The 14,167-nt window shown below is 37.3% G+C and overlaps 1 protein-coding gene across 2 annotated transcripts in view; it reads right to left on the bottom strand.

The window, feature by feature from the left end:
• Positions 1-14,167, bottom strand: part of CTNNAL1 (catenin alpha like 1) — an 82,788-nt gene that overhangs the window by 4,740 nt on the left and 63,881 nt on the right. For both annotated transcript variants that reach the window (XM_004476544.5, XM_023584101.3), the window contains exons 13-15: positions 4,449-4,499; positions 4,203-4,357; positions 180-228 (exon numbers count right to left, since the gene is read on the bottom strand). In XM_004476544.5, coding sequence (XP_004476601.2) covers positions 180-228; positions 4,203-4,357; positions 4,449-4,499 — 255 coding nt within the window. The remainder of the gene's footprint in view (positions 1-179; positions 229-4,202; positions 4,358-4,448; positions 4,500-14,167) is intronic.

The raw sequence follows: 14,167 nt of genomic DNA, 5'->3' as shown, positions 1-14,167 counted from the left end.
TCAAGTGAGAACAAAAAAAGCTCAACACAATGATGTTTCAAGCCTTCTATCTTTCCACTTTTCTACCTCTACAGAACACGTGTGTGTGTACATGCAAGACCACCACATGATAGAGCATATCATTAACCCACTTTTAGTCCAGAATTAAAGTTGCACCATCAAATGGAAACAAAACATACCTCTAGTTGATGAATTAAATCTTGGGAAGTTTTCAGTGGCCCCTCTCCTCTGGAATAAAGTGAATTATTAAGAAGGGAAGAACAAGTTTTTGCCTGGAAATTGGTTTATAATATTAAAATTTTTAAGCATTTTGTGTATTAACAGATAACAAATTTTGAATAATATTTTATAGATTAATAGACTAATCATATTGAATAAAGTAATAATGCTAAGTAGACACTATTCTAAAAGCAAATTTAATATTTATTATATCTTAGGGTACTTTTTTTAGTTCAAGTACACATTACATATATGTTAATTTTATAGTGTAAAGAAATTTTAAAACTGACAAGTAATCCTTAAATGTTATATGTCCCTTTAAAACTTTTTCATTTTGCTTCATCAATTAAATATATGAGATCTGATATGACTTAACCAAGGTATGTTACATAATGGAAAGAGGATCAGACCAAAAATCAGGAAATTCTCATTTCTAATTCCAACCTGAATTCTTCTAAAAACTCAGTTGTCTAACTTTGATGAAGCATGTCATTTTAAGCTTTAATTCTGAATCTATAAAATAATCACAGTAATACCTTCATTAGATTTTAGGGAATATCAGATTGAATACTACCAAGAATTCAAACTCTACAAATGAAAAATCAATTAAAACAAAGGGAGCAACAGAATGCATTATTAAGAAGAGCAATGAACAAGTGTGAATCATCTAGAATCTAGTAGTGAGTTTTGCCTCTTAAAAGCTATGAGAGGGAAGCGGACTTGGCCCAGTGGATAGGGCATCCGCCTACCACATGGGAGGTCCAAGGTTCAAACCCAGGGCCTCCTGACCCGTGTGATGAGCTGGCCCATGTGCAGTGCTGATGCGCACAAGGAGTGCTGTGCGACGCAGGGATGTCCCCCGCATAGGGGAGCCCCACGTGCAACGAGTGTGCCCTGTAAGGAGAGCCGCCCAGTGAGAAAGAAAGTGCAGCCTGCCCAGGAATGGCGCCACACACACACAGAGTTGACGCAGCAAGATGACACAACAAAAAGAAACACAGATTCCTGGTGCCACTGATAAGGATAGAAGCAGTCACAGAAGGACACACAGCAAATGGACACAGAGAGCAGACAACTGGGGGTGAGGGGGGCTAGAGGGGGGAGAAATTTAAAAAAATAAATCTTTAAAAAATAAATAAAAGCTATGAGACTTGAACAAATCATTCATGTTCTCTGATAAACTATTGTAAGAATCAAATGAAATTATGAAGCAGAAATTACTTTTAAAACTATAAGGCACTGGTAATTTGAAATCTGAAAAAAAATACTAGGCACTTGAAAAGCTTAAATGTGAAAATTATTAAGGGATATGATTTATTGTATATAAGATATTAAACATATAAATTATTAAGATGACCTTGAACAATAGCCTGAGGAAGGGCTATAAAATTGCCCAGAAAAACTGCAAAACTGGATACTGCAAAGATGAACAGATGGATCTCAGAAAAAAGCACCTAGATGAGGTCGGTAAACCACAAGTCTTAGAGGAAAAAGGAAAAGAGTGTTGGGTGAGAAAACAGGTAAACAGTATGGGTAGGAAACAAAATGAACTTGAGATTTTACCACAAAGAGGTAATTACATCGCCAAGACTTGCCAAAATGGCACAAAATGCTTTCCATTATAGAATATCCATTTTCTTTTCTTTTGAATTTTAGCATTCCTGTCCAATGACCACAATCCAGTAACAGGTCTCACCCCACTGAACTTTAGTAATCCCTCCCTCTCATCTCATAGTGCAGCCAGCCACTTGTGCTTCCCAGTCTCTCTAGGACGCACTCCATCTCTTACCAAAATCCACTATTCTGACTTTAAAACAAAAAATTTTGACCATGTCATTCTGAAATAGTCTTAAATAAGAAATAAGAACTCATAGAGCTGTTAGAAACTTAAAAGAATGTTCTATGGATGAATACCTTGTTTGGGAAGATTTTATATATCAAACAAATTAGTCATTAATTGATAGTGTGTATCTCCAGTTTTTAATGGTCAAAACTAAACAAAACAAAACAAAACAAAAACCTCCACAAAAACCTGCTGATTTTCTTCACCATGAGATAAGTAGCATGATTCCGGCCAAAAGTAAAGATTTTTGATATTTCAGTCAGTCTGTGCAAATTTCCTTTGGGTAAACAAAAGAGCTCCATTTTACTTTCTTTTGCATACTTGAGTCAGAATTTAAAAAGGTATGAACTAAGAAAGGAGGTCGTAATCAGTGTTGGGGAGACTCAATCCCAGGAGAAATTTGCTAAAAACTATGAAGGACAAAGGAAGGAAACCACCAAAGAGGAAAGTATTGTCTCCATTGATGGAAAAGATGGTAAGGTATTATTAGCAAACGACAACTAAAAGGAGGAAAAATTATTCAACTCCTATCGTTTCTGCCTTCTCCCCCAAGAACTGTCTATTTAGAGAAGGTAGAAAACAGCATCAAGAGGGAGGCAAAGCCTCTTTGCTTCCTGATGCTTCTTCCCCACCCCTAATCTCTCTTCCATGTGAAGAAATCTCCCATCAGCACAACATCCTGCTTCTCTCTGCCCCTTCACTTATTCCACCCCACAGAGGGTGAGCACTCTTCAGTCTTTCTGGTGATTCTGTGAAAATAAACTGGATGAGATGACTCTTTTCTCCTTTTTCTTTTGTGAATGAAGCTGCCTTTAGGAGATACCTACTCTTCCAGGTTTTTATAGACTATGGGGTAAAATCAGACTTCCTTATGTAGGGATCATTTTAACAAACCTATTTGTCTATGGGTGTAAACTACATTATCTGATATCACTTTTGTCAATAACAAATATTACTGGACCCCTCTGCCTTTCTTTTTTTTTTTGAGGTACTGGGGGCCAGGGATTGAACCCAGGACCTTGTATATGGAAAGCCACTGAGCCACATCAGCTTCCCTGAGTTGTTTTTTACATTTGTATTGCTTGTTGTTTTGTTTTTTGGGGAGGCACCAGGAACCGAACCTGGGACTCCCCCTGTGTGGGAGGCAGGAGCTCAACAGCTTGAGTCACAACTGCTCCCTGCCTTTTTCTTTTGATTTTTCAGTTTGTTCAGACCTTAGGTGCTATTTACTAAGCCCCAATGCTCACAACAGTTGTAGAGATCCTAACTTCTTTAAGTGAACTTAAATTTTCAGACCCAAATGGATTACACTCCAGAACACTGAAACAATTTACAGGTGTGTCCTATTGCTGACAATCTTTTCAAAATCAAAATGAGTACGTGAGGGACCAGAAAACTGGAAATAAATCAACTTTTTCTACATTTCTGAAAACAGAATAGGTAGGTTTCAGAAACTGAGTTAAAAGTTTAAAGTCACTTACTAAGAAAATTCTAGAACACATTATTGAGCAGAAAACTAATAAATGTTTACCAAGGCAGAATTACTATACATGTATAGATTACTCCACTAGAAGGTTGTGGAATGTAATCAGCATCAACTTCAAGAAGGTATTTTACCAGGAGTCATACATTGTGGACAAGATGGTATGTCAGATAATAGTAAAGTTAAGTAAATTCTCTACTACACAATGAATGAAGTAAATTCTCTACTACAGTGATTTGGTACCTGGTTGAGGTCCCTAGTGGTAGCCCTCATAATTCTATTCTTTGATATATGTTTAATCAGTTCCTTATAGAAAGATTTAAAAGGCATGGTTTTTAAACTTAATGATGCTAGTTGGGAGAGACAAATGATATACAGGATAAGAAAAGTAGGATTCAAAATTATTTCAAAATTATGGAAAGACTGGGACACAACCTAGAAGAGGACCCTGTCTGAATCTAAATCTTAATTAAATGTCTTTCGGTTTCATTCACCTAAGTAAATTGTTTTAAGACCCACATTTAGTCTTTTAACCATAAATTTGATACTGTTTTAACCAAACATTTGACACAGCAAATTTTCTTTATACCAGATATTATTTGGCTTATAAGATCTCTTTATACTGATTTCAAAAGTTCACAAAGGAACCATATTTACCTAGTAAATAAATACAGAGAATAAGCCATACTGGACATGTTCCGTCCGTAGTCGACAATCTCATTCTCCTGATCCTCCCATTTCTCAATTTCACAGTCTGCGTTGGAGGTGAGCAAACCCAGCTTAAGTCCGAGCTTGGTTATCTTGGCTTGCTCCTACAAAGCACACATTTTAATAACAATAATTGTCATTATCACTTTCAAAGGAAGAATAGATGGAAGACTAGAACAAAGGAAACGATCTTACCTCAGAGTCAGGCTTGTCTACCTTCAATGATTTCAAGTTTGCGTTATTCTTCTGGGAGAAAAGACGGATTTAAAATAGCTTTAAAAACAGTACATTCAATTGTGAGGAAAGACAGCAATAACAGAAACCATGATAAATTACCTGTAATAAATTTTTATTTAAATATATTCTGTATATACTTAAACTATATTAAGTAGTTTAAATTAAATGACCAATTGCAAATACTCTCCACTAGTATGTGAGGTTAGATTGGAATAGGTCACTGCTTTAAAATCCGGGGCCAGGGAAACAGGTCAATTCTTGCCTGCCCCTGAGTCCCCTGTGTTTGCATTGCTGTACTCTTTTCAGTGCAGGCTTCTTCTGTAGTATTCTCAGAGCCCCAAACCTCCCTGGCCCCTTGCAATAAGATTATAATGTTCAAATTATTCTTAAGAAATAATAACAAAATTAGCCACTATCTGTAGAATTTCCATTTATTCCTAATGTTATGACTCTCGGATTCAATTCCTCTAATCAATTTTCCCCTGGCAGGTTAAACTTTAGTACCCTAGTTTCACTGACATCCCAATTCCTAAACCCATACATATCCCCAGTTGCAGAGATTATACTTAGAATTTTGGATGAAATATATGAACCAACATATTCGATGGGCCCCTATCTTTGAACAAGAAATCAAGAAAAAATTTTAGGTCAGCTGTTTGGAACTCTGAATTGTTTTCCCCTAGATGAAGAGAAAATATTCTACACTAGTTAGGTTACTAGGCTGTCACACACATGCCAGTTTACTTGAGGAAGAGACTATTACAGACGTTCATCACTACAATTAGCAATATTTCTTTGCAGAACATGTTCAGTTCTCTGGAGGTGGCTGCTCAGGTTGGGGATTCCTCCCCGCAGAGGTCTGACTGGAGCATCCACAGCGGAGCAGGGGCTCCAGCACGGTGGGAGCTAGTGGAGGCAAAGGCGCCAGGAGATGCAGAGAGATTTTTTTTAAAGTAAAAATTTATGTAAATTATATATATATACACACACATAGACTATATTGTCGCACATGCACATAGAGTGTAAATCATAATAAAACACTCATGTGCCCACTCAGCTTAAGAAATAGACCATCCCCAAAACCTTTGAGGTACGTATACTGGATACTTGTTTTCTGCTTCCCTTATCATAACCAACACTTGCTGCTTCTGACAGCTACTCTGTTATCAGTTTCACTGCAAAACAGAACAGCTTCAATTTTTCCCTTCTTTTAATCCCACAGAGCTGAGATTTGCTCACCCAACACACGTCATCTGAAATTTTCTAACAATGTGTATTATATAAGTGTATTAGTCTGCCAAAGGGGGGGTGATGCAAAATACCAGAAATCTGTTGGCTTTAATAAAGGATTTTTATTTGGGGTAGAAGCTTACATTTACCAGGCCATAAAGCATGTTACTTCCCTCACCAGTCTACTGCCATGTGTTGGAGCAAGATGGTTGCCGACATCTGCCAGGGTTCAGGCTTCCTGGGTTGCTCTCTTCCCATGGCTTGCCCCCTTCCAAGCTCAGTTGCTCTGTTATCTCCACGAGGTCAGCTGTAGCCTATGAGTCTCTCTAGACTTTGCCTCTCCACAAGGCCAGGTGTAGACTTTCAGGCAAAAGGTTGTGTCTCTTTCACCAGGGCTTCTGCCATGTCTAAGGAGCTGTCTCTATTCCTCCGTGTTCTTCTCCTGTGTGTTCACTTCCTGGGCTCCAGTTCAAAACTAACTCCAACATCAAAACTCCAACTTCAAAAACCTCCCACTCTGTCCTTTGCCATCCTACTGACATGGTACAATCAAAGCCCTAATCATAATTTAATCATGCCCAAGTACAGACCAGTTTACAAATATAATCCAGTATCTATTTTTGGAATTCATACTATCAAACTGCTACAACAAGAAATAGAAGTTAATGGACAGAAAATAAATATAGGGAAACTTATATAAAGTTTCTCACACACACACAAAACTTTGAATGTAAGCTGCCTCTCATATTCATTAAAAAATAAAAGGAGGGAAATGGATGTGGCTCAACCAATTGCGCTTGCATCTACCATAAAGGAGTTCCAGGGCTCAACGCCCAGGGCCTCCTGGTGAGGGTAAGCTGGTCCACACAGAGTGCCAGCCCATGTGGGAATGCCGCCCCGCACAGGAGTGCTGCCCTGAGTGAGAATGTTGCCCAGTGCGGGAAAGCCACCTTGTGCAGGAGTGCTGGCCAATGTTGAGAGCTGGAGCAGCAAGATGATGCAACGAGAGGCACAGAGGAGAGAAAATAAGAAGATGGAGCAGAACAGGGAGTTGAGGTGGCACAAGACAGTAATCACCTCTCTCCAACTCCAGAAGGTCCCAGGATCAGTTCTCAGAGCCACCTAATGAGAATACAAGCGGCCACAAAAGAACACACAGCAAATGGACACAGAGAGCAGACAACGGGCAGAACGAGGGGAATGGGGGGGGGGCAGGGAAGGGCGGAATAAATAAAATAAACCTTAAAAAAAAAAAAGAAAAGGAGATGACCTATGATCTCTGATTGGCTCCTCCTTTTAGAGTCATAATAGTTTACCTTCTTCCTTAGTCTAGTAGACCATAAAGCAACTGATACTGCATTTAAGAATACCCTTGAGGTTTTTAGAGTTTTATTTTATTTTTAATTTTACACTCTCTCCTAATCTTTGAAATTTAGTTATATTTTCATTATTTTTATTTTTACTTTTACAAATTTTTATAGACTAAAAGATAAATGCCTGAAAAGGTAAATAAACCATCTTAACAATGTAACCAAGCTTGCCATCTAGTGGATACTATTTTGGAATGCAGTCAGATGCCTCAGTTTTGGTTACATAAAGCCAAACATTTCAAGACTCTAAATATCACCAAACTCCAATTTTGCTTACTAAAAAAGAGATTTACAATTTTCTAGGAATATTATCAGCAATGTTATCTTCAACTAAGGAAATGGCTAATGATTCAGAAATGATTTTTTATTGAAGACAGAGAATATTCAGTTCAATAAAATATTTGCTCCATTCATTAAAAACAAGTGTCTTTTCTAACCCTCAAAAAATGTATCTTGTAGTAGACTAAAGTTGTAGCACTTGGAAGAACCATCAGTCTATCTTTATTTGCTTAATCCCAGCAGGGTATTAGTTGTAATACCATCAATTAAAGTTAAGCTACCTTAAAATGACAAAATTAGACAAATTTTTATCATTACTGTCAAACTGTTCAGAGGATAGATTAAGGTATAGAAATTGTTTTCTTATATTTAGGTCTTTGATCTTTTTTGAGTTGATTTTTGTGTATGGTATGAGACAGGAGTCCACTTTTATTCTTTTGCATATGGACATCCCATTTTCTCAGCACCATTTGTTGGAGACTGCTTCTTTCCCAACTGAGTGGACATGGTACCCTTCTCAAAAATCAGTTGGCCATATATGAGATTTTATAATGAATTCTCAATTTATTTCATTGGTTTATATGTCTGTCCTTGTACCAGTACCATATTGCTTTGTTTGTTTCTTTCTTTTGAGGTATTAGGGGTTGGGAATTGAAGCCCAGACCTGGTATGTGGGAAGCTGGTGTTCAACCACTGAGCCACATTGGCTCCCCTAAGTTTTTTTTTGTTGTTTATTTTTGTTTTTTTTTTTTCAGGAGGCACCAGAAATCAAACCCGGGACCTCCCATGTGGGAGGCAGGCACTCAACTGCTTGAGCCACATCCGCTCCCCATACTGTTTGATTACTGTGGCTTCATAAAAAGTTTTAAGATTGGGAAGAGTGATTCCTCCAACTTCGTTCTTCTTTTTCAAGATGGCTTTGGCTATTCGGGGTTCCTTAACCTTCCATATAAATTTGATAATGTATTTGCATTCCTACAAAAAAAGCTCTTGGAATTTTTATTGTAATTGCATTGAATCAATAAATTGCTTTGGGTTGAATTGACAAATGAACAATATACAGTCTCCCAATCCATGAATACAAAATGTCCTTCCATTTATTTAGGTTTTTAATTTCTTTTAGCAATGTTTTATAATTTCCAGTATACAAGTCCTTTACATGCTTGGTTAGATTTAGTCCTAGATACTGGATTCTTTTAATTGTTATAGTAAGTGGAATTTTTTCTTGATTTCTTCAGATTGTTCATATTAGAGTATAGAAACACCACTAATTTTTATGTGTTGATCTTGTACCCCACCCCATCATGTTGCTGAAAGTATTTATTAGTTCTTCTATCTTTTGTGGATTTTTTAGGATTTTCTGTATATAGGATCATGTCATCTGCAAATAGGGAAAGTTTCACTTCTTCCTTTCCATTTTGGATACCTTTTATTTCTTTCTTTTGCCTAGTTGCTTTGGCTAGAATTTCTAGTGCAATGTTGAATACCTGTGGTGACAGTGGGCACGCTTGTCTTGTTCCTGATCTTAGACAGAATGCTTACAGTCTTTCACCATTGAGTATGATGTTAGCAATGGGTTTTTCAAATATGCCTGTAGCAGTTTGACATAATTGATGAATTCCAAAAAGAAACATTGGACTATGCTTGTAATCTGATCTGTACCTGGGTATGACTGAGTTATGATTAGGGCCTTGAGTCCCCACCTCTTGGTGGGTGGGAACTCACAGATAAAAGGCATGGCAACGAACAGAGTTACGGGCTTTTAATGTTGGAGTTTTGATGTTGGAGTTTGATGCTGAAGACTTAAACTGGAGCCCTGGGAAGTCAGCACACAGAGAAAAGAGAAGTCAGCCCCAGGAAGGAAGGAACCTTGAAGCCAGAGTAAAGCAAGCCCCAGGAACACAGGAACCCAGGAAGCCTGAACCCTCGCAGACATTGGCAGCCATCTTGTTCCAAATAGACTCTGGTGAGGGAAGTAACTTATGCTTTATGGCCTGGCATCTGTAAGCTTCTACACCAAATAAATACCCTTTATAAAAACCAACCAATTTCTGGTATTTTGCATCAGCACCCCTTTGGCTGATTAATACAATGCCCTTTATCATGTGAGGAAGTTTCCTTCTATTCATAGTTTTCTAAGTGCTTTTATCAAGAAGGGGTCCTTGCTTTTGTCGAATGCCTTTTCTGTTTCAGCTGAGATGATCAGGTAGTTTTTTTTCCCTTTGTACTGTTACTGTGGGGTATTACATTAATTGATCTTCTTATATTGAACAACCTTTGCATAGCTGAGATAAATCCCACTTGATCATGGTGTATAATTATTTAATCTACTGTGGGATTTGGTTTGCTAGTAGTTTGTTGAGGGTTTTTCTATCTATATCCATAAGGGATATAGGACTACCTAGGAGATATTGTGGGCTCTGTTCCAGACCACTGCAATGAAGTGAATATTGCAATAAAGTGAGTCACACAAACTTTTTGGTTTCCCAGTGCATATAAAAGTTATGTTTACACTACACTGTAATCTATTAAGTGTGCAACAGCATTATGTCTAAAAATTGTTCATACCTTAATTAAAATGTGACAGACATCATGTGAGCACATGCTGTTGGAAAAATGGTACTAATAGACTTGCTCAATGCAGGGCTGCCACAAATGTTCAACTTTTTAAAAAATGCAGTATCTGTAAAGCACAACAAAGTGAGGTACAACTGTATTGGTCTGTAATTTTCTTTTCTTGTGGTATCTTTTGCTGGCTTTGTTTTGGGAGGTGTGGCCTCATAAAATGAATTAGGGAGTGACTTCTCCTCTTTAATTTTTTGGAAGAGTGTGAGCAGGATTGGTGTTTGGTAAAATTCACCAGTGAATCATCTAGTCCTGGGCATGTTTTTGTTGGCAGGTTCTTGATTACTGACTCAGTCTCTTCTTGAGTCAATGCAGGTAGTTTGTGTGCTTATAGAAATTTGTCCATTTTATCTAGATTGTCTAATTTGTTGGCATAAAGTTGTTTAAAGTTTCCTCTTATAATCCTTTTATTTGTGTGAGGTTGGTAATGTCACATTTCATTCCTAATTTTAGTTATTTGTATCTTCTCCATCTCTCTCTCTCCCTTTTTTTTTTTTTTTTTTTTCGGTCAGTCTAGCTAAAGGTTTGCTGAGTTTATCAATATATTCAAAGAGCCAATGTTTGGTTTTGCTGATTCTACAGTTCTAAAATTCTCCATTTCATTTATCCCCACTCCAATCTTTGGTATTTCCTTCTTTCTGCTTACTTTGAGTTTAATTTGCTCTTCTTCTTCTAGATCCTCCAGTCGTGGGGTTAGTTCTCTGATTTGCAATCTGTATTCCTTTGTAATATAAGCCTTTAGAGCTATAAACTTCCCTCTGAGCACTGCCTTTGTTGTATCCCCTAAGTTTTGGTATGTTGTGTTTTTATTTTCATTCACATCAAGAAATTTCCTAATTTTCCTTATGATTTCTTCTTTGATCCATTGGTTGTTTAAGAGAACATTGTTTAATTGCCAAAAGTTGTAAACAACCCAGGTGCCCAGCAACTGATGAATGGATAAAGAAATTGCACTGTGTATACAGCGATAAGAAGAAATGAAGTCGTGAAGCATATGACGACATGGATGAACCTGAAGGACATTATATTGAGTGAGGCAAGCCAGACACAAAAGTACAAATATTGTATGATCACGCTATTATGTACTAAATATACCGTGTAAATACATAGAGTTAATAATTAGAATATAGGTCACGGAAAGGGGGTGGAGAATGGAAAGATGAGGGTTAATCTGTGCAGAATTGTTTAAAAGTTGTTTGTAAATCTTTGGAAATGAATAGAAACAGTTAAAGCATATCATGGTGTTTGTAACTAGCAGTGCTGTTGTATGGGTATGACGGTGGTTGAAAAGGAAAGTCTAAGGTCATGTACATTACTAGAAGGAAAGCTTAAAACTAACATGGGACGGTATAAAATAGTAAAACCTCATATAAAACATGAATATGGTGATACTGTATATATGAGACTTTTTACAAAATATCAGTACACATATACTAAAGAGAAGGAAGAAGAATAGCAGCTATGTACGGCAGGTGAGGCATAGAGAGATTGAGAGGTGATGAGTGGTTTTTTTTGTTTATTATTATTGCAACAATAAAAGTGCTCTGGGAGTGACTGGGTTGATGAACGTACAAACATGTGATTATACCAAATACCACTGACTGTACTCTTTGGATGGAGTTGCAGTTTGATATTATTTATGAATTCCAAAAAAAAGATACTGATTATGTTTGTAAACTGTTCTGTTCTGGGCGTGATACCCTTTGATTGTATTAAATTCAAAGGTTTTACATTTACTTGATTAAATAGAAATTAGGGCTCTGGTTCAACCATGTCAGGGATGAGTCCCCACCCTCTTGGTAGGCTGATAGAAACAGACACACACTCAAGAAGGCATACAGAAGAAAACAAAGAAGATACACAGAAGAGGAGAACTTGGTCATTTTAGTCCTGCCATGTGACAGAAAGGAGAAGGCTCAAACAGCTAAAGCCCTGGAAAGAGAGATGAGACCCCTGGGAAGAGAGACCAGCCCTATGCCAGCCTAAAGCTGAAATCAGAAGAAGCTGGTCCCTTGGAGCCTTAAGAAGAAGGAAGGAGATAACAGGAGAGATGGCCCGCCATCTTGCTTCAACACCTGGCAACTGACTTTGGTGAGAAATCACCCTTGAGTTGGACTCTTTAGGGTGTCATAACTGTAAGCTTTTACCCCAGATAAATACCCTTTTAAAAAGCCAACAGATTACTGGTACTCTGTATCAGCACCACTTTGGCTAACACAGATGGATTTATGCTTCAATATGCATCAATAAAATTGGAAAAAATACATGGCATAATTTTCAAAAAGAATACATTTTTAAATTTCCACATATTTGTGAATTTTCCAGTTCTCCATTATTGATTTCTATCTTCAGTCCATTGTGGCTGGAGAAGATACAATGTATGATTTCAACATTTCTAAATGTATTGAGAATTGTTTTGTGACCTGACATATGGTCTATCGTGGGGAATAGTCCATGAACACTAGAAAAGAAATTTCTGCTATTGTTGGGTGACATGTTTTATAAAAGTCTGTTAAGTCCAGTTTGTTTATAGTATCATTTAGGTCTTCTATTTCCCTACTGATTTTCTGTCTAGATGTTCTACCCATTATTAAAAGTGGTATATTGAAGCTTCTACTATTAATGTAGAAGCATCTATTTCTCTCTTCAAATTTGTCAGTATTTGCTTCATATAGTTTGGGTCTCTGCTGTTAGCTGCATATATATTTACAACTGTATGTCTTCTTGTTGGACTGACCCCTTTATCAGTATATAGTGACTTTCTTTGTCCCTCATAAGTTTTTGACTTAAAAGTCTATTTTATCTGGTTTTAGTATATCTACCCCAGCTTCTTTCTGGTTATATTTGCATGGTATACTTTTTCCCATCCTTTCTCTTTTAACCTACTTGTGTCTTTAAATTTAAGGTGAGTCTCTCATAAGTAGCATATTCTTAGGTCATGCTTTTTTACACATTCTGCTAATCGTTGACTTTTGATTAGACAGTTTAATCCATTTACATTTAAAGTAACTACTGATAATGCAGGAATTTCTGCCATTTTGCTATTTGGTCTTTAAGTCTAACACCTTTTTGTCCCTTAATTCTTCTGTTAATGTCTACTTTCATATTTATTTGATTTTTTGTGAGTCCCTTCTCTTTACTTATGTATATATGTTTCAGGTATTTTATTTGTGGTTACCATGAGGCCTCAATTTTATATCCTAAAGCTATAACAATTATGTTTTTTTTTGTTGTTGTTTTTTAAAAGATTTATTTTATTTATTCATTTCTCCCCACTCCCTTTCGTTTTTCACTTGCTGTGTCTGTTCATCTTCCCTGTTTCTTTAGGAGACACTGAGAGCCAAACCTGGGACCTCTGATGTGGAAGGGAGATGCCTAATAGTTTGAGCCACCTCCGCTCCCTGCTTTGTTGTTTCTCTCATTATATTTTTCCTCCCCGCATCTCTTGTTGCGTTATCTTGTTGGGTCAGCTTGCCATGCCTGCCTGTTGCGTCAGCTCACTGTCTTCTTTAGGAGGCACTGGGAAACTCTACTCCCTGCTTTGCTGTATCTCTCATTATGTTTTTTCTTCTTGTGTCTCTTGTTGTGCCAGCTTGCCACACCTGCCCGTCATGCCAGCTGTCTTCTTTAGGAGGTACCAGGATCTGAACCAGTGACCTCCCATGTGGTAGGCAGGAGCCCAGTTGCCTGAACGACATCCACTTCTCAACAATCATGTTTGATTTCCTACCAACTTAACTTCAAAATTATATCTCTAGCTCACCTCACCTTTTTTTGTACTTGTTACATATTATATCTTTATACATTGTATACCCCAAACCATAGATTTAACTTTACTTTTTTATTTATTTAGGTACTGAGACTGGGGATTGAACCCAAGGCTTCATATATGGGAGGCCAGTGCTCAACCACTGAACCACACTGACTTCCTGGAGTTGGTTTTTTCATTGGTTTGCTTGTTGTTTGTTTTTGTTTCTCTCTAGGAGGTACCGGGAACCAAACCCAGACCTCCCATGTGGGAGGTGGGCACTCAACCACTTGAGCCACATCTGCTTCCTATCTTTACTTTTAATGCGTTTGCATTTTTTGAAGCTTTAAAAAGTAAAAAGTGGAGTTACATACTAAAAAACACTATACAATAATACTGGCATTTATAATTACCTGTATAATTAC

The sequence above is a fragment of the Dasypus novemcinctus genome, chromosome 8 (genome assembly GCF_030445035.2).
Source record: "Dasypus novemcinctus isolate mDasNov1 chromosome 8, mDasNov1.1.hap2, whole genome shotgun sequence".
NCBI classification, from domain to species: domain Eukaryota; kingdom Metazoa; phylum Chordata; class Mammalia; order Cingulata; family Dasypodidae; genus Dasypus; species Dasypus novemcinctus.
The sequence above is the reverse complement of the archived record's forward strand: the minus strand, read 5'-3'. Positions and strand labels throughout refer to the sequence as shown.